This window comes from Mesocricetus auratus, unplaced genomic scaffold (assembly GCF_017639785.1).
Source record: "Mesocricetus auratus isolate SY011 unplaced genomic scaffold, BCM_Maur_2.0 Super-Scaffold_100676, whole genome shotgun sequence".
NCBI lineage: Eukaryota > Metazoa > Chordata > Mammalia > Rodentia > Cricetidae > Mesocricetus > Mesocricetus auratus.
In genome coordinates, this window is record NW_024429266.1 from 166,477,695 (window position 1) to 166,504,857 (window position 27,163).

Here is a 27,163-nt window from a genome sequence, read left to right on the forward strand (position 1 = left end):
GTGTAGTCTTCCTGCAACTTGACATGCCATATTTGGTAGATACTCATGGGAGACATGCCTTTTCCTAAACGGAAACGGAAGAGCTGTATACTGGGGGAAAGAAGAAATGGGAAAGGGGCAACTGGGAGGAGAGGATGGATGTGAAACTACCACCAGGATGTAAAATAAAATAAATAAACTTTAAAGATTTATTTATTCGTGTGTGTGTGTATGTGTGTGTCTGTATGGACGTGAGGAAGCAAGAAGAGACTATTGTATGTTAATTGTTCTGTTACTCTTTGCCTATTCCTTTGAGGCAGGGTCTTTCCCAGAACCTGATGCTCCAGTTTTATTGAATTATACAAACAAGGCTCAGTGATCCCATAGTCCCCAAACCATTTTACAGAACAGAGATCACTGCTCGCCCTGTGGGTACTAAGGATTCATCTCCACCAGTCTTAACCATAGAGCCATCACTCCAACCATATTTTAAAATGTCAGAACATCAACAATAATACACTGATTTTAAAATATTCCTTAATATTTGAATATACAGGGATAGTGATTTATCTCAGTGTTTAAGATCATTTGTTTCTCTTACAAGGGCTCAGATTTGTTTTTGAGAACCTACATAGTGGCTCATAACAGTCTATAATTCCAGTTCCAGAAAATTAAACATCTCCATGAGCATTGCCTGTACATGGTATAAGCACATACACATATGTAGGTAAAAATAATCATATACAAAATAAAATGAATCTATTTTAAAATATTTTTCCATATTTTTATTTAACTTTTTACACATGTCACTTTCAGTTCCCTCTCCCTCCCCACCTCCCCCACTCCCCAATCCTCCCAAATCCTCACCCTCACTCCAACCCACTCCACTTGCCAGGGAGGGCAAGGGCCTCCATGAGGCATTTCCAGAGTCCATCACATCATCCCGGGAATGGCCCAGGTTCTTCCCCATGTGTCCAAGCTGAGAGAGCATCCCTACATTTGGCATGGGCTCCCAGAGTCCCTCTGTATGCCAGGAATAAATACTGCTCCACTCTCCAAGGTCCCACAGATTGCCAATGCCTCCTCTCCATCACCCAGGTTTGGTGGGAGGATGTCTGTCATCAGTCTGGGGCCCATGTGATGTGCCTTGTTTAGGTCACCTGCCCCTGTGGGCCTCGCCAGTCTGATCCCGATACCCTTGGTCATCACTCCTCTTTGCAAGTGGGTTCCAGGAGTTCAATTTGGTTCACAGCTGTGGGTGTCTGCCTCTGTCTCCATCAGTCACTAGATGAGAGTTCTAGGATGGCATAGAAGGCAGTCATCATTTTCACCATCATGGGAGGGCATTTAAGGTATCCTTAATGCCAGTTTGTGTCATTCCTGTAGATCTGTGAAGATCTTACTAATGCAAGATCTCTTTTCCAACTTATACTGGCTCCCTCTTTCATGGTATCTTCCATCCTTTTCTCCTCTATTCTCACCCTGGTTCAACCTTCCTGCTCTCCCGTGTCGTCCTCTCTTCTTCTATTCTCTCCCTCTCTTTCTCCCATCTCCTTCTGCCCTCCCCTTCTCCCCCTCCCCATAACCCTTCTCCAGGTTATCATGCATATCTCTCTTAGGATCCTCCCTGTACACCAGACTCTCTGGCGGTGGGATTGTGGGCTGGCAATGCCCTCCTCCTAGTCTAAAATCCATATATGAGTGAGTACATACCATGTTTGTCTTTTTGTGACTGGATTACCTCACTCAGGATAGTTTCTTCTAGTGCCATCCATTTGCCTGCAAATTTCAAGATTCCATTTTTTCTGCTGAGTAATAATACATTGTGTAATGTACCACCTTCAGTTGAGGGGCATCTAGGTTCTTTCCAGGTTCTGCCTATTGCAAATAATGCTGCTATGAACAAGGTTGAGCAGATGTCCTTATTGTATGAGGGTACATCTTTTGGGTATATGCCTAAGAGTGGAATTGCTGGATCTTGAGGTAGACCGATTTCCATTTTTCTGAGGAAACTCCATAGTGATCTCCAAAGTGCCTGCACAAGTTGGCATTCCCACCAGCAGTGGAGGAGTGTACTACTTTCTCCACATCCTCTACAGCATAAACTGTCATTAGTGTTTTTGATTTTAGCCATTCTGACAGGAGTGAGATGGTATCTAAGAGTTGTTTAGATTTGCATTTCCCTAATAGTAAAAGATGTTGAGCACATTCTCAAGTGTCTCTTGACCATTTTGGACTCCTCTATTAATAATTCTCTATTTAGCTCTGTACCCCATATTTTAATTGGATCCTTTGGTTTTCTGGAGACTTGCTTCTTGAGTTCTTTGTTAATTTTGGAGACCAACCCTCTGTCAGATGTGGGGTTTGTGAATATATTTTCCCATTCTATGAGCTGTTGTTTTTTCTTGTTTGTCTTGTTAAATATTTTTTGTCATTCCTTTATTTCTGATGAATAAAAAATAATTTATGTGATTAGATAAATTAATTTATGTGATTAAACATTATGACAAGGGCAGAGCTTCCATTTCTTGTCTTCTGGTGGACATGGCTGCAGAGGGGTTTGCACACTTCCTCGTAGGCAGGGAGCTGGGTTCCAGGGAGACCAGAAAAAACCTAGCTCGCTTCACAGTACAGCGTCACTCCCAATGAGCGTAACCTCAGTGCACCACACACAGGCTCAGGGTAATGGAGCACTGGCATCGGGGATTTGCAGACTATCCCTTCCCCAGCAGAGCTTGCTGACCCTATGGGGGGGACTCAGTGGAGAGGTGAGACCTGAGCCACCAAGACCTTAGGCTTCCAGGACTCTGGGAACTATTACCTCTCAGCCCAAAAGCGAAATTTCCCTTACAATCCCTTGCTCATTTCCTCTAGGGGTCTCAGCAGAACACACAATCTGTGCTGGGATCTTAAGCCTTAAATCCAGAAGTGCTGCCGTAGCCTGGAACTGCAGGGCTCAGGGGGACCTGGGGGACCACTTGCCAGAGAGGAAAGAGCGGGAGCAGAGAACATGTCTTACCACCTCCACACTGGTTCCTTCATGAGGTTTTGGTTCTGGAGTCACTTAGGAGGGGGGAATAAACGCATTCTTTTAGGTGGTGCTATATTTTGGCTATACTTTGTGTGTTGCTGGGAACAAATTCAGGGCCTTGCACTCACTAGGCAAGCATTCTAACACTAAGATACACTCACTAGCCTTTGATTTTCTGAGACAGGATCTTGCTACCCAGTCCTAGCTGGACTTAAACCTGTGATCCTCCTGCCTCCACCTCCCAAGTCCTGGGATAACTGTATGCCACCACACCTGGCTATACTGTTTTCAACAAATCAGGGGTTGGTTTTAGTTGCCCACACTCTCACTAGCTGGTAGAGTACACAGAAGACAAGCAGATGAGTCTAATGAGAAGTTTGGAGGGTTTTCTGGATATTTTTAAATAATTATTTGTTTATACCAAGTATGGTGGTGTAACCCATAATCTCAATACTTATGTGACTGAGGCAGGAGTATCATCGGAATAAAACCAACATTTTAGTAGTTGTGAACACTCTATAGTAATTGTAATTTAAGTTTCAAATGAATGAGTTTATTAAGTATATAGAAAGAAAGGGTTTAAAAATGAAAATAGCAAGTAGCAATAAAAAGCAGAACATAGGAAAAATATAATTAAATCAAGAGTATACAAAATCCGACACATACAACTGGAGTTACTTGCACTACCTGTTGCTATTCCAGGACAACATGGGCCACATATTGAGACCCTGTTTTAAAACAAACAAAAAAGAGCAACAGAAACAGAAAATGAAACCAAGTGCAATATAAAATAACTCTAGTAAATATCCCAAGTAGTGAATGGAAAGCTGCAGACAAAATGAGGTCTAAATCAGCCCCTGCTATGGTAGATTCCCCAGGTGCTCTTCAGGTGGATTCTTGCTCTCAACTTGCTGCTTTTGCATTCCTAAGCAAGCATGACTATCACATTGACTGATGCTCAGACTACCCACACAGACATGAGTTCTCATTCCTTTACTCAACATTCTGCATCATGTTCACTACCATATGAAGAAGAATTAGGAAGAATTTACCAAAAAATTGTTGTACCTTATTTGGAGTCAGAAAAATCTTCCTATTGTTCCCTACATGATTTTCTGCATTATTTTTGAAATTATTCTTTTTTAAGATGATAATATACTTATATTGCTTTCCCCTTCCCTTTCCTCAAACTACTCCATGTCCTTTTTAGTGATATTTTGATTCATAGAGATCATTCATAGTTAGAAGATTTATACAGAATTTATATTGGTGAACTAAGATAAAAGTAAGCTAGTTAAGAAAGGAATGTATTTGGGCTTTCCTTAGTAAGAACCAAAAGAAAATCCCAAATCCTCATGAGGTGTCAATGTCTTGATGAAACAATTAATGTTATTGCTCTTGTTGCCAGTTGAGTCCTATCTAAAATGTTTAGAATGGCATAGCATAGTTTTGTTTGTTTCTTGAAACAAGACCTTGCTATGTAGACCAGGTTGGTCTTGATCTTGTAGTGATCTACCTGTCTCTGACTTCTGTATGCTGGGATTACTGGCAGGCACTGTCATGCTTGCTTTAAAAATTGCACTTTATGGGGCTGTGATGAGGGGTGAGTGTTCAAGTATTTGTTGCACACATGTGAGGACTGGAGTTCAGAACCTCGGAACCCATGCAAATGTTGAGTGGATATGGTGACCCCAAAATCTCAGAACAGACTGACTAAAGAGATTAAGCAATATGGGCAATCTCTTTGATTGGCAGACTAAACCTCAATGAAGAAGGTGGAAAAGTGATCAAAGATGATTCCTGATACCAATCTTATGTCTTCACATGAACAACCACACACCCATGTGCCTGTACATATGCAAGCATGCATACAAACGCATGCATGCCATACCACACCAATGATGATACACATTAAATTAGAAAAAGAAAAAAAAACAAAGACACATTTTTTAACATTAACTTAAAGGGTTTTGGTGGCAGGGCATTGAGCACAGAGAAAGTTGTGGGCTTCTTATTCTCAAGAAGTTTCTGCAGTTTTATTTGAATTTCATTTGTTACATTCACCATCTGGCATGGAAGCCTGGGTACCAACTATTCCAGGCTGTGGAGTTGCACTTTCAAACAGTTTGGGATTTATATAGACTGGAGGAAGTAATGCCAGGCAGGCTTGCTTCATTGTTCTCCCCATTCAGGGAAGTAGCTCCCTCTCATGTAGAAATCAGTTGTTTCATTTTTTGACAGAAGGGTGTATTTTGAGAATGACTGAGCATCTTCCGTTTGCATTATTGTCAGAAGTCATCAGATACCTCTGCCTGAGGATCAGCATGTGAGTGACTCATGTTGAAAGAGATTTTATTTTTGCCTAATAGGTACCAAAGATAGTGTCCTCTTCACTTTACTTTCCCCTCTCATATCTTCTGTGCTCGTCATGACATACCTCACTAATCTTGTTGTTTGTACTTTCTACCAGTTTTTTCTCTCCAAATGGAAAAAATGTTCTGTTTTTCTCACAGTCAGATTAAGAATTTTTTACTTTTCTCATTCCCTGTATGTTTCTTCTTCACTTTCAATGTGGAATCAAAGTGTATTTCCAGGTCTTCCTCTATACCATTTTCTTTGTTGGAAATGCATCATGGATTATATGAAATAATGTAAAAGAGATAAATAAAATACTTCTTACATTTTCTGCTCTGTATCATCAACTGAAACAACTTTTCTATATAATTTTCTCCTTTGATTCCCAAGTTCATTTGCATCATAAACTAAAAACATCTTTTCTTTTTTTTTCTTTTCCAGATTCATTTGGCATTGTAGGATTTCTCACTGAGGAAATTCTGCTAGAGATCACTTGGAAATTTCTGCAGCTTGGTGTCCGAGAATCAAGTTCTTCAGACTGAGCTGAAGGAAGCAGTACATGTGGATTCTGGGTGAAAAGAAAGGGTAGGTTTCACCAACTTGATCTTTTCTTATAAACCATGTGATGCTGTTGTGTGTAACATGAGAAATGTATGTTTCTTCTCTTGGGTAGGTTGTGGAGGTTCATGAATGGGAAAGACAGAGATGAATTGTATTTGACATTCTATGTTTATTTTATCTTGCATGGAGTTTCCCTTCCATATACTTATTTTTTTATTTAAATTAGCAACAAGCTTGCTTCACCTGTCAATCCCAGATCCCTCTCTGTCCTTTCCTCCCCCACCCACCCAGCCTCCCACTCAATCTCCACTCCATTCCCCAGGGAAGGTGAGTCCCTCCATGGGGATATTCAGAGTCTGTCATTTACTTCAGAACATGTCCTAGGCCCTCCCTCAAATGAGGCTGAGAGAACATCCCTCATTGTGGGAGGGGCACCAAAAATCCATTTGTATGCCAGGGATAAATACTGATTTACTGCCAAAGGCCCCATATATTGGCCAGGCCTCCTTGCTGACAACCACATTAAGGGGGTCTGGATCAGTCCCATGCTGGCCTCCCAGCCATCAGTCAGGAGTCCAAGAGCTCCCCCTTGTTCAGGTCAGCAGTTTCTTTAGGTTTCACCAGCCTGGTCTTGACCCCTGTGCTCATCATTACTCCCTCTCTGTCACTGGGTTGCAGGAGTTCAGTTCAATGTTTATCTGTGGGTGTCTGCCTCTGCTTTCATTAGTCACTGGATAAAGGTTCTAGGATGGTATGTAAGGTAGTCTTCAAACTCATTATCAGGGATGGGCATTTAAGGTAGTCTCTCCACTATTGCTTTACTTGCCAGTTCATAACATTCTTGTAGATCTCTGGTAATCTCACTAGTGCCAGAACTCTCCTCAAACTTATAATGGTTCCCTCTATTGTGGTATCTCTCACACTGCTCTCCGCTGTTCTTCCCCCGAGTTTTTTAGTACTTTACTAGTTGAGATTATATTCAGCTATGAGAGAAAATACATGAAGACAAAATCTACAAAGTATTCAGCCCACAGTGGTTATGATGTTTTCTATTCCTTCCTTCCTTCCTTCCCTCCCTCCCTTCCTTCCTTCCTTCCTTCCTTCGTTCCTTCCTCCCTCCCTCCCTCTTTCTTTCTTTCTTTCTTTCTTTCTTTCTTTCTTTCTTTCTTTCTTTCTTTCTTTCTTTCTTGTTTTTTGATATAGGTTTCTCTGTGACTTTGGAGACTGTCTTGGAAGTAGATCTTATAGAACAGGGTGGTCTATAACTCACAGAGATCCACCTGCCTCTGCCTCCTGAGTGCTGTGATAAAAGGCATGCGCCATGACCACATGACTGGTTATGGTGTTTTCTAATCTCATGGATCAAGGCTTTGCCATAACAGAAGTTGGTCCCATGATTGCAAAGTGTTATAGTCTTATCCGCAATAGTGAAATGGCCAAATTTGCTGCGTGAATTTAAAGATGCATTCTTTATTCCTGCAGCCATGGATACAGTTAAAGATCTTTTCTTGTAGAAGAACTAACAGTAATAATAATAATCTTGAGTTTTAAATATATCCTACATTTTGACCAACACATATGCATAAGAACTATCCATATCTAGTCAATGTGGCTAATTCTTTCCAGAGTGGAAATACCAAGACAGTAAATAAGTATTAATGGAAAATGTACACAAGAGGTGATATTTGTCAAGGTCAGGAGTTTAAGAAATACCCTTGAAAACCATATAAGAAAAGAATTTCCCATTATTCATTTTCCTTCTGAAACTTCTTTTTAAGTTTTCTTCTTACACCACTGTGATTCATCTAAAAAATCAAATTTATTTCAACAAAATGAAAATTTGATTTCCCTGAAGGTTTTTCTCCTTTCAGAGCTTTTATGTGTAGTTGAGGGTTACATATTTCTAAGCCAAGAAATCCTAATGTGATAGTAATACGTATAGTAACTGTTTCATTTATTAAGTACTGTTGAAGACATTACAATGCCGTCTATGTAAACTGAATCATTGGTAAAATACAGTATTGCTCTTTTGAGTATTTTACAAATATCAGAAAATTGGATGGAGCTTTCTCAGAAGGAGCCTTGTTGATATTCTACTTGAAGGGAAAGGTTGCTGGCATTTGGAGTAGCTGTCAGCCCATTCATTAATTTGTTTGTATAAGGGTTTATTTGATATAGTTTCTCCAGTGGTAAATCCAATGACAGAACTACATAAGAGTTTCAAATTATTATAAACAACATATATACATTTACTTTCAAATGTAATCAAACAGCACCAAAATCCAATTGATTGTTGTAAAAATTTTTAACACAGTTTCACTGTATTTATTTATTAGTTGTTATTTTGTGGATGCCATGTATGTGTGTACATTGGCGACAGCATGTCTGTGTGAATGCAGAGGACAACTTGCAGGAGTCAGTTCTCTCCTCTACTGAGTAGGTACCGGGGATCACACTCAAGTCATCAGTCTCGGTGAGGGGTTCTCATCTCTGGTGAACCATCCTGCTCATCTCAGTCATCATCTCTGGTGACCATCTGATGTGATTTCCTTGATGGCAGATGGATAAGAATGTGAGCATGCTGAAAGGGAGATGGTCAGTTCGTATGGATTCATATAAGGTTAATATTTTTGTGGAAAACTCCAATCAGTTTTTCAGGATCCCATATACCATATGTCAATGACTAGTATTTGCTGGGAAACAGCTTCTCTTTTTTTTTTGCTTATTATTTTTATCATTTTTTATTTTAATTTTAAATAGTTTGTTTTACATGTCAATCCCAGTTCCCTCTCCCTCCCCTCCTCCCGCACTCCCCTTCCCCCCCACCCTCCCACCCTATTGCCAAATCCTTCCACATAGGGGATATCTAGAGTCTGTCATTTCACTCTGGGTAGGGTCCAGGCACTCCCCTAAGAGTCCAGGCTGAGAGAGCATCCCTCTTCCTGCTATAGGCACACGATGACTGTTTGTATTCCAGGGATAGACACTGATCCACAGCTCAGGGCCCCATAGGTTGCCCAGGCCTTCTCGCTGACACTCACATTTGGGGGGTCCAGATCAGTCCCATGCTGGCCTCCTCACTGTCGGTCTGGGGTCCAAGAGCTCTCCCCTGTTCAGATCAGCTGTCTCTGCTGGTTTTGCCAGCCCAATCTTTGCCAATTTGCTCATCACTCCTTTCTCTCTGTCACTGGGTTCCTTGGGTTCAGTTCAGTGATTAATTGTATGTTTGCCTCTGCTTCCATCAGTCACAGGATGAAGGCTCCCGGATGGTTATAGACATCAAGTTCATTATCAGGGATGGGCATTCGAGGTGGTCTTTCCACTATTGCTTTGCTTGCCAATTGGTGTTATCCCTTTAGATCACTCGAGGTCACTCTGGTGCCTGATTTGTCTTCTATCCTATAATTCCCTCTTCCCCCTATTCTACCCCCACCCACTCAACTTCCTGTTCCCCCATGACCAACTCTCTTCCTCTTCACCCCTTCTCTTCTTCCCAGCTCCCACTCCCCCCCACCCCTCGCCGTGCTCCCCATCAATTCAGAGGATCTTGTCTCCATCCTCTTCTCTTGGGTACTATGCATATATGCATATCTTTTAGGTTCTTTCCTGTTTCCCAGACTCTCTATCAGTGGAAGTGCAGACTGGCACTATCCTGATCCATGTCTAAAATCCATATATGCGTGAGTACATACCATGTTTGTCTTTTTGCTACTGGGTTACCTCACTCAGGATGGTTTCTTCCAGTGCTATGCATTTACCTGCGAATTTCAAGAGTCCATTGTTTTTTTTTCTGCTGAGTAATACTCCATTGTGTAAATGTACCACATTTTCTCTATCCACTCTTCAGTTGAGGGGCATCTAGGTTGCTTCCAGGTTCTGGCTATTACAAATAATGCTGCTATGAACATAGTGGAGCAGATGCCCTTGCTGTATGAATTTGCCTCATTTGGATATATGCCTAAGAGTGGAATTGCTGGGTCTTGCGGTAGATTAATTCCCATTTTCCTGAGGAATCGCCACACTGATTTCCAATCTCACCTGAAGCTGGACTCCCTCTTTTTTGCTTATTTTAATGATACTGTACATTTCTATGCTTACCTTTCAACACTGCCTCATTCAAAACATGTTATTGTGCTGTTTTTGATTGTTGTAGAATTTTAAAGCGAAATAAAGCAAGAATCAAATGCGTTTGTTGGATGGATTTGTTTTGTCTCACAGAAACAAAGATTCTGCCAGGGGAATTTCCCTGTCTGAGGTTTGAAGAGTTTCTGAGGAATGAACTTCGCCTGTCTCTTATAGATAGCATTCACCTCCTCTCTTGGTGCCTGCGCCAAACATTAACATTGGTGGGTGCGTAGCAAATGCTGAAAGAACTGTTTCTGCAGACAGCCCTGCCTTTTTCTCAAGGAATAAGTAGCTTCCCTTTGAAGTGACCTGTGTGTGTGTGTATGTGTGTTTGGAGCAAGAATGTAAATATCTTCTCTCTTCATAGTAAGAGGACTCTTTTAAAGAGGCATTTTCTTTCCTGACAAAGAAATTCACACTGGAGACAAATCAGCAATTTCACAGCTGGTTTGTGAAATTCTAAAATGATGTACACAAATCAAAGCAGGGGAGATTCATTAGGAATGAAAAGAGTATTTGAATTTCATCCCAGTTCCTAATAGAACACCTTTCTACAGTAATTGAATGTTAAAGGAATGCTACTGCACTTACATATGGAAATTTGTATTTCAGCTGTAACTAAACAATTTCAAAACACCATGGCTGTTTAAAAGTATAAAATGGAGGGTTGGACATAGTTGTGTCTTCAAGTCCATCCTATCCTTGTTTCTAATTTTTCTCAGTCTTTTAAAATAACATTCCTTGAATGTGTTTTTTGTTGCTTTCACACAGGTGTGCAATGCATTCTGATTTCTCTCAACCACAACTTTCCTATCTCCTATCTATCCTGTCAATTCTCTCTTTTCCAGCAATCATGTCTTTTTGTTTTGTGACATACTGAACATAACCATGACTATCTGTTTGATTGTGCTTTGGAACTATCCATTGACACCTGGTTGGATCACATGAGGGTACAAAACTGATGACAATGATTGTCCTACCCCGTAGACTTCTTCAGTATCTAATAACTCACAAGGGGAAGATAGTTATTAATGAGTCCCTAATGAATCATGATTGATGGATGACAGGTCCAGTGTTGTTAAACACCATTATAGTTTACTTCATGAAACTATGAGTGTTTTTATGTAGGCATGGTAAAATGTCTTTGGTTTGGGTTACATCATAGCTAATGAACAATGACCTCTTTAAACCATCACACAGATACTGCAGCCATGATCTCCAAGGGTATATTAGTAAGTTTCTTTTATGAATTATAGTTTGATTAATATGTTCTATCTATTATCTAGCATCTTACATTGGTTCATATATATATTGTTATCTATCTATAATTTCTCTATTATCTACCATATGCATATCCGTTGTTTATTATGTACCATGAATCTATTATCAATCAATCTATTTATCTGTCTATCATTTATCCATATTTACATCTATAATGTAGTAATTTCAATGTAATTAGTCCCATAAGCTCATAGGGAGTGGTACTATTGGGAGACCTGACCCTGTTGAAGTAGGTAAGGCCTTGTTGAAGGAAGTGTATACTGTGAGGTAGGGGCAAGTTTTCAGATCTCTTTTGCTTAAGTGTCACTCAGTGACAAAGTCCAGTTCTTATTGCCTGCAAGATGTAGGACTCTCAGCTATTTCTCCAGCACTGTGTCTGCCTGTATGCTGCCATACTCCCTATCATGATGATAATGTACTAAACCTCTGAACATGTAAGCTGTCACATCAATTAAGTGCTTTCCTTTATGAGGGTTGCTGTGGTCATGGTGTCTCTTCACAGCAACAGAAACCTTATCTAAGACATATTATCTATTTATCATTTGTCTATTATCTATTTATCTATCTGTCTATCTATCTATCACATCTTTATAAATCTAAAAAATATCTATTATCAGCAATCTTCTTGCTATCTATATATCTATCTTCTGTTTTTATCTATAAAGATAATAACATAGCATTCACAAAAAATTTCTCTCTGACTACATGTTCTTTAATCCCTTTATTTCCTTTGTAATTTGTGTTAGTGCAAAATAACATATCTAAAGGTAAAATGTGTGGGATATAGAAAACCGCCATCCTTATTGTTTTGTCCCCAAGTTATTTTTGTTGTTGTTGTTAGAATAAGAAGCTCATGGCAGTTTCTTCTCCTCTGGTAGCATAAGGAGAGGAAATTAGATGGCTACTTATCTTTTGATTAACAGATTTCTCTACTGGCCTACTAGGCAGCAAGAACTCCCAGTGTTCCCGTGACAAGGCGGCCAAGTAAGCATTTATCAAAATGTCTGATGCATTCATTGCCCTGACTCTAAATGAACTGGACTGCCTTCAGAAAAAAATTCCACGATGAATCCTCAATAGAGAATCACTGAAATCAGCGAAGTTTTCAAGGTGTGCTCTTCATAGGAGAGCAGAAATAAACCACACATTAGGAGAATTAGTGCTTAGAGGCCTTTGTTTAATCAGTGCTTAGTTTGGTGGTGATTACACAAATTCACTACGTGAAATTTAATCAGGGACGTTTCTGGCGAAGGGTAGCAAGCTTGCTGATTAATTCATTTATATTCTTGAAATAAGATATGTTCTCCTGGATGACTCTCCTCAGTTGGCAAATTTGCAGTCTGCATCTCAGCATCTCTAAATGGCTCTTTGTTCCCAGTCCCAGGCTAAGCAGAGTGCTGAGTACTGATTAGCTTGACTAACTCAGAATGACAGTCAGGAAGTAGCACTGCTTGAGTTCATCTCTCCAAACATTATCAAAGTGTAGGTGCCTGCAAATACTTCAGGGTTCTGCTGTCAACTCTTGAAGTTGCCTTCAAGAAATTATCCAAACATGGCTGTGGGTATCATGATAAAAATGAGATCAACCAAAGAATTACAGCTTACTTCAATGCAGTCCTTAAATTAAGCCAATTATTTCCATGGTGTGGTGGGTTATATTAAAGCTATCATTTAATGGATTATAAGGTTCATTTCGTTATTTTAAAAAATAAAAATTAAACTGTAGAGCTGACAGATGGAAAGTAACTTCTAATAAAGTATTAAACTATGTCTGGTGTCAAGACATTTAGGGCAGAGGGGAAGGAAAGTGTATATAGGATGTATGTGAAATCATCTTCTATAAACATATCTCTTGGCTTTAAGCATGGGAACAAATCAGAAGCATGCATTCTAATACATAGAGAACATTTCATGCTCACAGGTACTTTGCAAGGGATCTTCTGGAATGGATTACATGGAGCAATTGGATACTATATTGTGTCTGTGGCTCTGTTTTCAATCATGATGATAAGAAGGAGGGGGCCATTTTGTATCAGTAACCATGTGATTGGTCTGAGGAAGAGAGAAGGCTAATGTGAAAGAAAATGAGACTACACAAGGCAACTATATCCCTTTGAGAGTTCTGGGTAGGGGGACAAGATGTGGCTCAGCTCTGTCTGATCTACCATTTCTCATCGTTAAGCTTCCAGTGCAGAGTTTAATATGTAACTCGCAATCATTGCGCTATGGAAGACATTAGTTCCCATGTAGAATTGCAGGTTATCGTTGTTCCTGCCTAAAGAATTATGTCCATGGCTGAGCCTTTCTAATTTTTTTTGATTTGTTGAAATATGAGTGTTATTTAGAGTGGTTCTTATGAACTCAGGCTTGTCTTGGCTTTGATGATATTATAGGAGAGAGAATACAATTTGTAAAGCAATCCTTGTTGGTTTTGTAACCTGCTCTATGCAAGTTCCCATATAGGAGGTAGTTTCTTTTGCACCTTGAATTAAATGCAAAATGACATCACTTACCTAGATAATGTTGTTAGTGTCAGCAAAGAATCACAGGAAGCCATGCCGTTTTACACCAGGAATCTATTCATGAATGTCACACTGAATGTGTTCTTGAATGTACCTCATATTTTGTGATTATACTTATCATTTTGAAGATGATAACATGAATTTATATCTTGACCCTGAAATAAAGATACGGTATTATCCCTTTGCTTTCATTTCTTGACTAGGGTTCATAGAAGTAGTTACATAACAGATTATACTGTAAAGATATTAGCTATCTTCTAATAAGATTAATTACCAATATTTTCTTTTGGAAAAATAATTAAAATTTTCTACTTGTTTTTTATTAAGTTAGTTAGTTTATCTGTATGCCATGACATATGTGTGTACATCAGATCAATTTCAAGGATTTCATTCTCTTTTCCACTGTGTGAGTCCAGTGGATTGAACTCAGGGTCTCAGGATCAGCATTAAATGGCTTCCCGTTCACTTTGTGGCCACATCATTGTCAGAATAGTGATTGTTCCTTTGTTGAATAGCAGAACAATATAATTCTATAATATGAACAATGTAGATCTTTGGCTTACTCTGTGTATGTTCTTGTCTGAGTTTGCCACACTGTTATTTTGCACAAAATCACCATTGGCATCCTGAACTATGGAATATGACTTACTTGATTTTAAAATGAAGAGGCAACTATGGGATCTGACTGAAGAATCATGTGTAACAATTGCTTATGAAATGTATTCAGCAAACATCTTTCTGTAATCCATAAACATATCATCTTATTACTTTCTGTATCAGAAATGTAAATCATGAAGAACAAAGACATGATAATGTGAATACTAAAATGTCATTAATGTCTTGCTTTTCAGAATAATATTTGGAAATTTGGGGACATGATCATAAGTTCTTAAGTAGAAAAAGTAGGTTATCCTGTAAATCACTGTGGTTCTAAATTTGTAATCAGAGAACCTAATCATGAAAAATATTAATAAAATATTAAAATCTTATGTTAAATTTTAATGTGTACTTCTTTATTTAGCTTTAACACTGTATAAAATGAAAATTGCAATTTTTCTGATTATAAAAGTAATAAAGCTTAATGTAGATATCACAAACAAAATAGAAAACTACAGACTGTGTTTTCATATATAATCCTAATTTATGAAATGACCTTATTATTCTATTTTACTTTATAAAGAAAGCTTTACTCTGGGTGTTTATAATTTGTGTATTAAGAACCCACTTCTCATGTGATATCTAATATGTTTTCATTGCCAAATGGAAATTTTTGACATAATTCTCAAGGACCTGAAACATGTACATCAATTGAATAGAGGTATAGACATCTCTGTCATTAATCAGCAGTTATAATCTATCTATTATAATTTGTATATTGATATTATGCTTTGAACAGCTGGTCAATTATGGTACATTATGTGAAGGGGGAGGCAGGAGAATCAGAAGCTCAAATGAATTTACTTCTATATATTGAGTTTGAGTCCACCTGGGGATGTGTGAGATCCTATCTCATTAAACAAACAATCAAAACTATAAAAAACTATACTTTGGTGAACATTCTTGTGCACATTAATTTATGAAATGAAAATGTTGCATTATGATAGTTCCAGTTGAATTAAATGTTATAAAACACCATATTTATTTTATTTCTCATTAAGTATTGAAATAGAATATTTTTAAGTCACCCATGGAAGGCTTCACCCTCCCTGGAGAGCAGAGTGGGGATTGGGTGGGGGGTTGTAGGGGTTGTGGGGGTGGGGAATGAGGGGAGGGAAGGAGCTGGGATTGACATGTGAAGCAAGCTTGTTTCTAATTTAAATTAAAAAGGATATTTTTCTCAGGTATGTTCAAGCTATTTAACATAATAGTTGATTTTATAATTATTTACTATGTGACTATGGGTACTTATTTATAGAAAACAGTACTGAAATGTTATTAGATTCACCAAGCAATTTTTAGCTTGTTTTGTTTATAAATTATACCATCTCTCTGGAGAAGAATTAGTATTTGTGCTCTCAGATATTGCTGTTTTAGTATTGTATAGTCCAATCAAACAAACATTAAAATTTCAGTCACATTAGCTAAAGAGAAGTTGTGATGCTTCATAAGGTCCTCTGTAGGCCTCTCAGTGTCAGGGAAAGTCATAGCATATCTGTCTAGAATTGTGCTGCATTTCTATAGCTATATTTCTGTACTGTTGAGGCAGGATGAAATTTAAATTATTAGAATATCACAATAGGGTAGACACAGAGTGATTACACAGGTCATTTAAGCTAGAAACAAAAATAAAATTAATGTATACATTTTTATAGTAGTTCATTCCCTTCCTTCCTTCCTTCCTTCCTTCCTTCCTTCCTTCCTTCCTTCCTTCCTTCCTTCCTGACTGTCATATCTAAAGATAGAGGTCAGGTAATAATCAAGTTTTGAGATGCTATATAAAAGTAAAGTTTTAGTAAAAGTCTTTGAAATTCATAAAGCATCAAAAATAGTTTTGTGTGTGCATATCAATAATAGTCTGTGTGTGTTTGTATATGTTTGTACATGTGCTCTTAACCAGTGGGATTGAAAAACTTCCTTTAGTGGAAATTGAGATGACAATGATGCAGTATATAAAAACATTTACATTTGCATTATAAACATGGAAACAAGCATCTATGTAAAAGGTGAGACATAGCAGCACATATCTGTAATCCCAGCATGGAGGGTGGAATGGAGACATGTGAATTCTAGAAACTAAATGGACTAGCAGCCTAAACAAAATGATCACTACTGGTTCAGTAATGATCATATCTCAAGGCAGTAGTTTGGTGAGCAATAGAGAAAGACAACAAAAATCTTACTCTGGCCTCTGTATGGATATGCACAGGTGCTTGCACCAGACATTTGGAACACACACATACATACACACACATGTACATTAATGCACACACATAAAACACACCACACACATATACATATGACACATGCACACACCACACAACATATATACCATCACACACACACATGAACCATATACAAATACACCATCACATGCCTGCACACATGTACACTCATACACCTCATACATATATAGAACACATACATACACAACACCACACACACAACATACATTCATATAAAACACATACATGCATTTTAAGTTGCTTTGCATTATAGGAAATGATCATATTAGTCAGATAGGACCCATTGAGTTGGGTTTCTTATCCATTGATTTTTGGAGTCCTTTAATTTTACTTCTTAGTATCATTATGCTAAGTATCACAGATGATGAGCAAAGATTTAGCTTTGTGATAACTTGGTAATACAGGTAGAGATAAGGATTTCTGGTTCATAATATATTGAATCTTCAAATTGTCTTATATATTTGTTAGATGAGCCCATGTAATATAGTAATTACTTAGCACACCAATACATAGGACTACATTTTACTTTTCTATTTTTCTACCCATTCCAATGTATAATGAAAAACACCAGGGTTTATACTATAACACACCAATTTAAATTAAGTCTCCTCCATCTACCCAGGTCAATAACTCTTTGAATCTCAGTTTCCCCATATAAAATGGAAATGATAATGTTTATCTTGATATGCATTAAAACTAAAACAAACACAGCTAATAAGAGCTTCTTTATTATCGCTCCATTTTGTGGTATTTAGCTCTATCCTCTTTTTATATATACACAGTGTAAGTGTCCTCTGGAAGCTTTTGTAAGGAAGTTACTATTGAGTGTCTGTGGGAAGATTAATGAACATGTCTATTCTTTAGCTATTCTGCAGAAACCATATCAGGCACTAATCTTCATCCCCACTCAAAGATTCATTCAGGTCATTACTGTTTCCCAAGTCTATGGATTTCTCAGGAGCTCTGTTGGTTTACTTGTCACTTCAAAACCAAAGGAAATGCTATTCTTTTTTTAATTTCTCTCGAATTCTGCTCACTTACCACTTCCTTTTGTGGTTATATGATGACAATAACTCAATCTCCTTATTTCTCTTGTTAAAATTACCTCCAGTGATATTTTAAGCACATTAGAAAGCCACAGATGACTGCCTTGAAAAAGGAAGGTTCAAAAGCTATCCCAGTAGAAGGAGAGAGAGAAAATTCAGAGAGGGAGATTCTATGACCTGCAATGAAGAAAGAATGTACATAAAAGCTAAGATTTACTTTTATGCATCCCATTAAAGATGTTAAAGGCTGACCGGAGTTCTAGTCCTGGTGCTATGGTGATTAACTTCTTTAGTTAGAATATAGTCATAAGAATTCAAAACTGGTGATGAAACTCTACCAGAATCTGAATGATCTGTAATAAATAATGTACCTAAGAATTCAGTGGGATAGGTGAAAGTATGTCAGAAGTACAAATCTAACACGCTAGGAGAAAAATAATTCAAAATACACATTTCTTTGTTAGTCATTGGAGGGATTGATTGCCATGTACCTCTTTTGAATAATAATAAAAGAATATTAGAATACTTGAAATTTTTGCATTTTTAAATTTTTCTGTTTATTAGATACATTATAATACCTAGTGTGTATTTCATGATGAGTTTTAGGTGGATATCTTATTGAATACATAAGTATATATGTATGATATATGTAACAAATATATATCTATAAAATTAAGTACTAAAATATATATTTGTTAAATATGTATATATGTATGCATATATAAATGAACCATCATATGAGCTGCTAGTGTTGTTAAACACTAAGCCATCTCCCTATGCATGGTACCATGCCTGATAATTTTTTTTAAATTAAAACTTGGTTTCTTCATTTTTTTGGAGAATTTCATGTATCAGTACTCTATTTACATAAATTTTACCACTTCCTCTACCCTCTGTCTACTACCTCCCTTTCAAATTTATGATCTTTTCCTGAATTATTGTGTGTGTACATGTAAATATCCATATACGTACATATAAATACAGTCCGATGAATCCATTTTTTTTTATATTTTTTCGAGACAGGGTTTCTCTGTATTGTTTTGGAGGCCGTCCTGGAACTCGCTCTGTATACCAGGCTGGCCTCAAACTCACAGAGATCCGCCTGCCTCTGCCTCCCAAGTGCTGTGATTAAAGGCGTGCGCCACCAACGCCCGGAGTGATGAATCCATTTTATGTTGCTTACATACATGTGTTTAGGGATTACTACATGGGATGATTAGAAAACCTATCAGCGTTCTCATCCCTAGGAAAGACTGATCCTTCCTCTCTTAGCACATTATTGCCCCTAGCTCTGTGTTTAGGGGGTGGAAACTTGTAGGACTTCCCCATCCATGCTAGCATGTCAACTGATGCTGCCATTTGCAGATCTGGTTTAGCGATACCATATTGTTAAAATTATATGGCTACAGCTTTGGGCCATGGGTAGAAAACAAGACACTGTTTTACAGCAGACATTGGGGTCTTCTGACTCTACAATCATTCCACTCCCTCTTCCACAATTTTCTAACCTTTGGGTATAGAGGTTTTGATATAGACCTATTAGTAGGGTTTGGATACCACACAGGCAGCTATTCCCTTCATTTTGACCAGTTGTGGCTTTTTGTAATGTTCTCCCCCCAAAGAAGCTTCTTCAATGAGAAGTGAGAGCTACACTTATCTGGAATTAGAAGAATAAGTATGTAGAATGCAATTACACATTATATTATCTTAGGAAAGTGACAGTGGAAGGTTTTCCTTTAAGGGTCTGTGACCAGCAATGAATAGTTGGCCATTTATAGTACCAGGCATGAATTCTCTTCTATTGAGTGCCCTGACTGCAACCAGACAGATGTTGTTTGCCTCCGAGATAGAAATGCAACTCTTGCACTCTTGAGTACATCTTGCTATGCTGGTCAGCTTTGTAGTCTATAGACTTTACAGCTGGAAAGGACTGGTGATTGCTTTTCTCCCTTGGAAGCTTGTACAGCACCACACCTGTATTTTTCACTTGGTTTCTGGGAAAAGAACTCAGGTTTTCTTGCTTATGAAGCAAACACTGAGATATCTTGGTAGCACCCATTTCTCCTTTTAAAATCGTCCAGTTCATAATGATAAAACATAGCTGACTGCAAATGATTACTTTCAAAGAAGCTTCATGCGTGTGGTAGTCTATACCTTTTTTAAAAGTTTAGTAAACAGACTACAAATTTTTTTAAAGATTATTAAAACAAGAGAACAAAGCACTTATGTTTTCATCCAGGGAATTTTACAACTATAAAAACCCACAACTGACTTCAGGAGTCACTTCAGAACATGAGGGGATTCTTTGTTTCTCTTTTGAAATAAGCATTCATTATTGGTAGCATGGTATCAGTCTGATTTAATGTTCAGCAAATAGTCTATTCACCTAGTATTCCAGATATTAGGAAAGTTACTTAAATTGTTTAGTATCATGCAAGGCATCATGTACCTTAAGAAACAGTCAATGAAGCTGAAGAACTTCCCAACTCCATTGGTTAATCTCAACATGAAATGTAATGCAGTTTCCTGAAGTCTCTGTTGGACATAAAACATAATCCATTATTAAGCTTATTTGGAATCTGGTTTGTTCCAGTGTGTTCGGTCTAGGTATCATTTTGCACCTCTAAATACCTTTGTGTTGAATGTCCCTGTGTAGAACATACATGTGCACAATTATCCTGCTTTTGGCTGATGCCATTGCTGGCAGATTCTCATTCAGATGAGCAAATGCATTTTGGCTATTCTCTTATTTTTTCCTCCTCTCACTTGGGACACATTCATTATCCCCTGAAGATACACATCTACCTGTCTCATCTGTGCTTACTTCTGTCTCTGTCTGGAGACTTAGCACATTCAGCCCAATATTATTTATTGAATTTATCTGTTAATTTCTCCTTCCTTGCATGACTGAGCCATTCAATGGAATCAGCACAATACGAGAAGCAGACAGGATAATGACTGAAATATTTTTAACAGAAAATTGAAAATCAAAATGCAGACCATATTTGAAGCCCAGTTCTTTTAGAAGGCACTTTTTAAGCTTTTGTAATACTTTGTAGGATAATATGTCCACATTCTCCATTTTATAAATGGGGCCCCTTTGCCTTTTTATTAAATGTCTAAGAATAAAAAGAAAATCTCATTTATAGCAAAATGATAAAAATATAAAATTAGGGGAGCCAATAACTTATGTAGAAAATCTCCTCTAAGCAAACAAACAAAAATATAATCGATAAAGAAATAAAAATCAAAATAGGCTCATTTTATTTGGAGCACAAAACTACTAAAAATCAATAAAGTAGTTTGCACTAATTGCTTAGCCTTTGGAAATGACTTTAGAGATAAACTTTTAGTCTTTACATTTCAGCAAACTTTAACATTGTAGCAGGCCACTGACAAGGCATGAAAATCAACCAGCCTTCACCCTTGAAGCAACGTTTTTCATAATGACAGAATCCCACTACCCTATTGACCAAGCTTCACCCCACTGTTCTACATAAGCATGGACACTACAGATCTCAGAAAATGTCAAGTTTTTATTAGTCATATGGAGAGAAGCATAAAGCATAGGTATTAAGGGGGATCTGCCGTTGATACATTATGGAATGTTTCAATTACTTGCAGAGAAGAATACTAAATAAAAAGTCTTACAATATAGAAACTAACAGAAATGATGTTAAATTGGAAAGATGATTTTGAATCCCTTACCTTATATGACTAGTGCTAAAAAATGAACCTTCCAAACTGTGTGTTTTATAGTTTACTCATTCATAAAATGGGCTTAATACACTTCATAATATTTTTAAGAGGGTCAAGTAAGTTAAATTTAGTTAATTGGGAGTTAAATTGAGATCAGTATTTTGTACATACAATAAACATTTTGGAGAGTCACTAACATTTCAGCTACCTGAAATAAATTTGATACTTATCTTTAGTTTATGATATCTCAGTAATGCAATTATTTAGATCTAAAACTAAGGTTGCCCTGCTATCTTTGCAGACCAACTGTCAAAGACCATATTCATTAGGAAAAGAAAAAGAAAGAATTTTAGATAAGAAAATTAAGAGTGCCAGTCTTACTTTCTATGAAAGCAAGATGTCTCACATAGGTGGGCTTATATCATCCAAGTATGAATGAAACAAGTTTATAGCATGCAAAACTAATCTAGTAGAAACTTCCAAGTGAACTTGCATGTTAGGGAAGATTACATGTTAATATATATCCCAGAGTTGGGTAAGTACATCATGCTAAACAGGAACATTTGTTAGATATTCTAGTCAATGAAAAAAATCACAATGGCAATTGGCAATTTTCACAGCAATCCAGTGTGCAACTAGCACCTTATGCTTCCTGATATGGTATTGTATGTTTTAGACAGCGCCTACCATGTGATGTTGTCAAAAATACTGATTTAAGAATTAAATGAAAGGTAATTTTATTAAAAATCTAATAAAAATAACTTCCCTTCTCCCTGTTTGTATTTAAGCTTGTTTGTAGGATTTCTTGTTGTTTGTTTCTACATTTTGGACTGAATTTGCAAAATAGGAATAACGTCCCCTGTCTCAGATTCTACAGCAATTGAGCACTGAAAGTAAAATGCTGGCAAACTAATTTCAGAAATAATAATTCAGGAAGGCATTATGGGGTTTTCAGCTAATAGAGTATAAACTACCAATAGTGACTTATAATGTGTATAGTCACAATCCTAGTGAGTACAAGAAAATGCTCCCAAAAAGGAAAAAGAAGAAAAAAATAGTTATATGTGTGTGTGTGTGTGTGTGTGTGTGTGTCTGTCTGTCTGTCTGTCTGTGTCTGTGTAGCAAACCATAGCCTGTCCCTTTGTAAGTTTGAGAACTGAATGAAATTGGATACTTTTGATACTCAGAGGCACACCTCTTAAAAATATTTTTGAAAACCTCAGGGCAAGCAAACTTTAGCTCCTGACAGAAGCTGGAGACATTATGAGAATGACACACATGGTTTCTGTTCCGATCACCTGGGGAAAGGACGTCATCAGGCATCAACTTCCAGCAGAGACTGAGAGTGACAGGAGCAGCCGTTGAGAGAAGGCACCTAACTGGCTCTGTGAGTGAAAAGTTGAGATTTGGGTGGTGTTTTCTATAGCCTTGACAGTTTCTGACTTGCTGGTGAGATGAAGCAGAAAGACTCACTGCTAAGAGTTGACTGTGACCTAACAAGACAAGTTAGGCAAGTCTTTCCTGGTCACTTAAGAGACTGCATAGGCTCAGGTCTAATACCACCAATAATCATTTTATTTCTACAGCTACTTGGTAAACCTCTAGCTAAAATATCTCTGATGCCTTCTCATCAATTAACAAGCAAACCTGCTGGGGTCAGAATACAAACTCCGCAGTATTTCATGTCTAGGCAAATCTATTTATCTTATTTTAAACCTCAGTGTACTCAATGTCACTGTCAATGAAAGGAAAACAGCATTTTCAACTCAATGTAGTTGAAAGCATAAATAAAATGCCCAACGGAGAAACTGCCTAATAACGTCTTGCTACAAATACTGCACATGTTAGTCCCCATGGCCCATTTATTTTAAGCCTAAGGCATCTTCATGGGCTAAGCTCTGTAATGCTGTGAAACGGTTTGTAATCTCATCTGTTGACTGTACATTGTGGCCTTATATTGCTTCTGGCCAGTGTCTAGCTATTCCCAAAGGAATGCAGTTATCCTAGTGTAGTCTAAATCTCTATCATTCCCTCCATCATGCTTGGTAGTATCACTACACAAATATTACTTTCTGTAAGTCATAATAAGGAGATATGTGTTTGCTTAAAATTTATAAAGTATTGTTCGATGTGTGAATTCATTTGTCAAATTTTTCCTGTGATTGCCAAGCCTCATCTCCCATTTTGGAAATAGAGTCATCCTCTATGAGTATTATATCGCTATTTTAGTATTAATAATTAATTGGATTTTGACCTGATATAATACTAGCTCCAAAACAAAGATTGGTTTGCTTGGCTGGCTTAACATTTGTTTGGCTGCAAAACCTGAGTTGGCTTCTAGATTCTGTGGTTTAAAGGGAGAAGTGACAGCTGGTAGTTACCCACTGGCCTCTGCCGGACAGCACCATGACCTGAACCACAAAGACACCCATCCACACCACTTAAAAACTATAATTAAACAAATATATGCATACATTTTGAATTTTAATTACCTACTAGTTTCTAATACTTCGTTTTCCACAATAATCATTTTATTCATACATATATATATATACATATATGCCCCTACTCCATTTATAAAATTTTCTTTTGAATTTTTCTATCTCACTCTATGTTCTAGTTTATTGGGATTTAATGGTAATAATATTGTTTATGGAAGATCATTGACTACAATTTTTATTTAATAATTTAATTTCATGTAAATGTGTCTTTTATTGTTTTCAGATGATTTCCTAGAATATGATAAAGCCAATAAAATGCAACAAACTTTCTGTCAGTAATGACTACCATTCATTGATATGCTTGTTCATTGGTTACAGTTCTAATTGCATCTATTTTCTTTAAGATCAGGGTTGATACAATATCTAGTATGTACATAGGTTGTGCATTATTTCTCATCTTGCCTCTCAGTAAAAGCAGGCAAACCATTTTGCAGTCACTGTGAGCTGATATGAGCTGTAAAGTACAGTTTCATTTTTCTCCCTACATTAGGTGTTGGCCTTACAACTTTATGTCCTCTCTCTGTCATTTCCACCTTAGTTGTAAGAATTTGGGGGTAATGCTGGTTGGCCAGTGATGAACAAACAGTCTAACAAAACAAAGTGAAATGATTACAACATTTATAAAAATGCTTATGAAAATATAGTTTTCTAAAATGTGCATCTTCAAAAGGACAAACATGGTATGTACTCACATATATATGTATTTTAGACACAGAGCAAAGGATTACCAGCCTATGATCCACACCTCCAGAGAAGCTAGGAAACAAGGAGGACCCTAAGAGAAATATAAATGGGCACCTAGAGAAGGGGGAAAGGACAAGATCTCCTGAGCTAATTGGGAGCATGGGGGAAGGGGAGAGGGAATTATGAGAAAGAGAAGAAGAGAAGAGGGAAGAGGGGTGGAGAGGAGGACATGGGGGAGCAGGAAGTTGGAGTCAGGGGAAGAAAAGAGGAGAGCAAGGGAAGAGATACTATAATAGATGAAGCCATTGTAGTTTTAAAGATAAATCTGGCACTAGGGAAATGTCCAGAGATTTACAAGGATAACTCTAACAATCTAAGCAATAGTGGAGAGGCTACCTTAACTGCCCTTCCCGATTATGAGATTGATGACTATCTTAAATACCATCCTAGAGCCTTCATCCAGTAGTTGATGGAAGCAGAAGCAGACACCCACAGCTAAACACTGAACCGAAATTCTGGAATCCAGTTGCATAGTGGGAGGAGTGATGAGCAAAGAGGTCAAGACCGGGCTGAAGAAACCCAAAGTAACAGCTGACATGAACAAAGGCAAGCTCATGGACCCCAAACTGATAGCTGGGAAACCAGAATAGGACTGATCCAGATCCACGGAACATGGTTGTTAGTTAGGAGGCCTGGGCAATATTTGGGGCCTCCGCTAGTGGATCAGTACTTATCCCTAGTATATGAATGGACTTTGTGAGCCCATTCCACATAAAGGGAAACTCTCTCAGCCTGGACACACACAAGGGTGGGCCTAGGTCTTCAAGGAAAGCCTCATCCTCGCTGGAGAACAGAAAGGGTATGGGACAGGGGGCAGATGGAAGGCAGGGGAAGAGGTGAGGGAGAGGGAACTGGGACTGATATGTAAAACAAGCTTGTTACTAATTTAAATAAAAAAGTGCATCTTGATGCTTTTAAGAAGTCACTATGCAGCAGAATTTAAAAATAATATGTTTACTCAAAATTATTTGTACAACTGTTCATAGCATCATTGTCTGTGATAGTCAGAGTGGAAATAATTAATAATTCCACTAGTCAGATGGATTAGCTTAGGCCTAAATGTATTACTAAACAACTATTAAAAGGTATGAAGTTCTGGTACACATTGTCATTTGAGTAAAACTTACAATTAGGCTAAATGAAATAATCTGATCATATGTGTGTGAAATATTCAGAATGACCAATTCTATCAAGACATAAATAATGTGTTGAATTCTAGGACATAAAGGCCGAGTGAAATAGAATTATGGAGTTTCTTTTGAGTATATAATGAATATTGTGGAGGAAAAGGAATTCCTTAATTTTGTGACTGTACTAAAAGTCACTGAATCAAGCACTTAAAATGATAAAAGAGGAATTATATATTACTTGTATTTGATTTCAGCAAACATTAAAAGTAAGACATCAAATATAATGTGAGACATCACAAATCAAAGTAAATGTTTGGGCATTCTTTTATATTACGGAGAGTATTTTCATTGTCAATTCTAGGATGATTGACAAACATAGATTAGTATTTGCACAAATAAATCAAGGAAATAGTTGAGTGAGAAAGATAAATGACAAATATTTATAATACCAAGTAAGTGATATTCGGTTTTGTGTGGAAGCACCCCTAGGGGCTCATAGGTGAAAACATGATTTCTATTCAGTGGCACTATTTTGGGAGGTGATGAGAAATTTATAGGTTAGAGCCTGACTGGTGGAAGTCTGGATGAGGAGTTTGCCCCAAATAGACACATTTTGCTCCTAGCTGTTTATGGTTGCTCTATGGTTCTTTCTTTTCAGGCAGTGAGCAGCCTTCTCCTCCACACCATCCACTTATCATGACATTCAACCCTGTCATAGGCAGGAATCTATCAAAGCCGATATCCCTGAGCTGAGATCTAAAACCATGAGCCCAAATACATTTTACCCCTTTTGTTTCTTTAAGATATTTATCACAGCATGCAGAAACAAATTTTGTCAGTAGTTATTCAATGTCCAGGATTACTTGCTGTCCCTCACCAAATGTAACAATTGTAACTGAATTTGGTGAAATGTTCACACATAATGTCACTGAAACTTCCAGGTGTATGATGTGGCAAATCACATGTCAGGAAAGAAAAACTGCCAAAGAGGGTAACTGCTACTACAGATTTGAATACAAAGAGGCATTCAGGGGGATGGGGGGGCAGGGGGAGGGGGTTGTCTTCTCAACTAGAAAGGTAGTATAGAGGTTTTCCATGCTGCATGTCAGGAGGAAAGAAGCAGTGTGAGTTGTGAGGACAAACATTGCCTTAGCTTAAAACCAGAAGATGTATTCACTTTTGCATTGAGCACAGACATGTACCCTGTCTGGGCTAGTATCATGGTATTTTGGTTTAGATTGTAAGCCTACATTTTTCTCCAACTTCTGAATTTCTGTTCAGTAGAG

At 37.6% G+C, this 27,163-nt stretch overlaps 1 protein-coding gene across 6 annotated transcripts in view; it reads left to right on the forward strand.

Annotated features, from left to right (window-relative positions):
- Positions 1–27,163, forward strand: part of Cntn4 (contactin 4) — a 1,002,315-nt gene that overhangs the window by 141,467 nt on the left and 833,685 nt on the right. For 5 of the 6 annotated variants that reach the window (XM_040739337.1, XM_040739329.1, XM_040739331.1 and 2 more), the window contains exon 2: positions 5,807–5,950. In XM_040739337.1, the coding sequence (XP_040595271.1) occupies positions 5,925–5,950 (26 nt within the window). In that variant the 5' untranslated portion in view covers positions 5,807–5,924. Of the gene's footprint in view, positions 1–5,806; positions 5,951–22,725; positions 22,890–27,163 lie in introns of all 6 variants that reach the window. The other variant, XM_040739333.1, reaches the window with a different exon arrangement.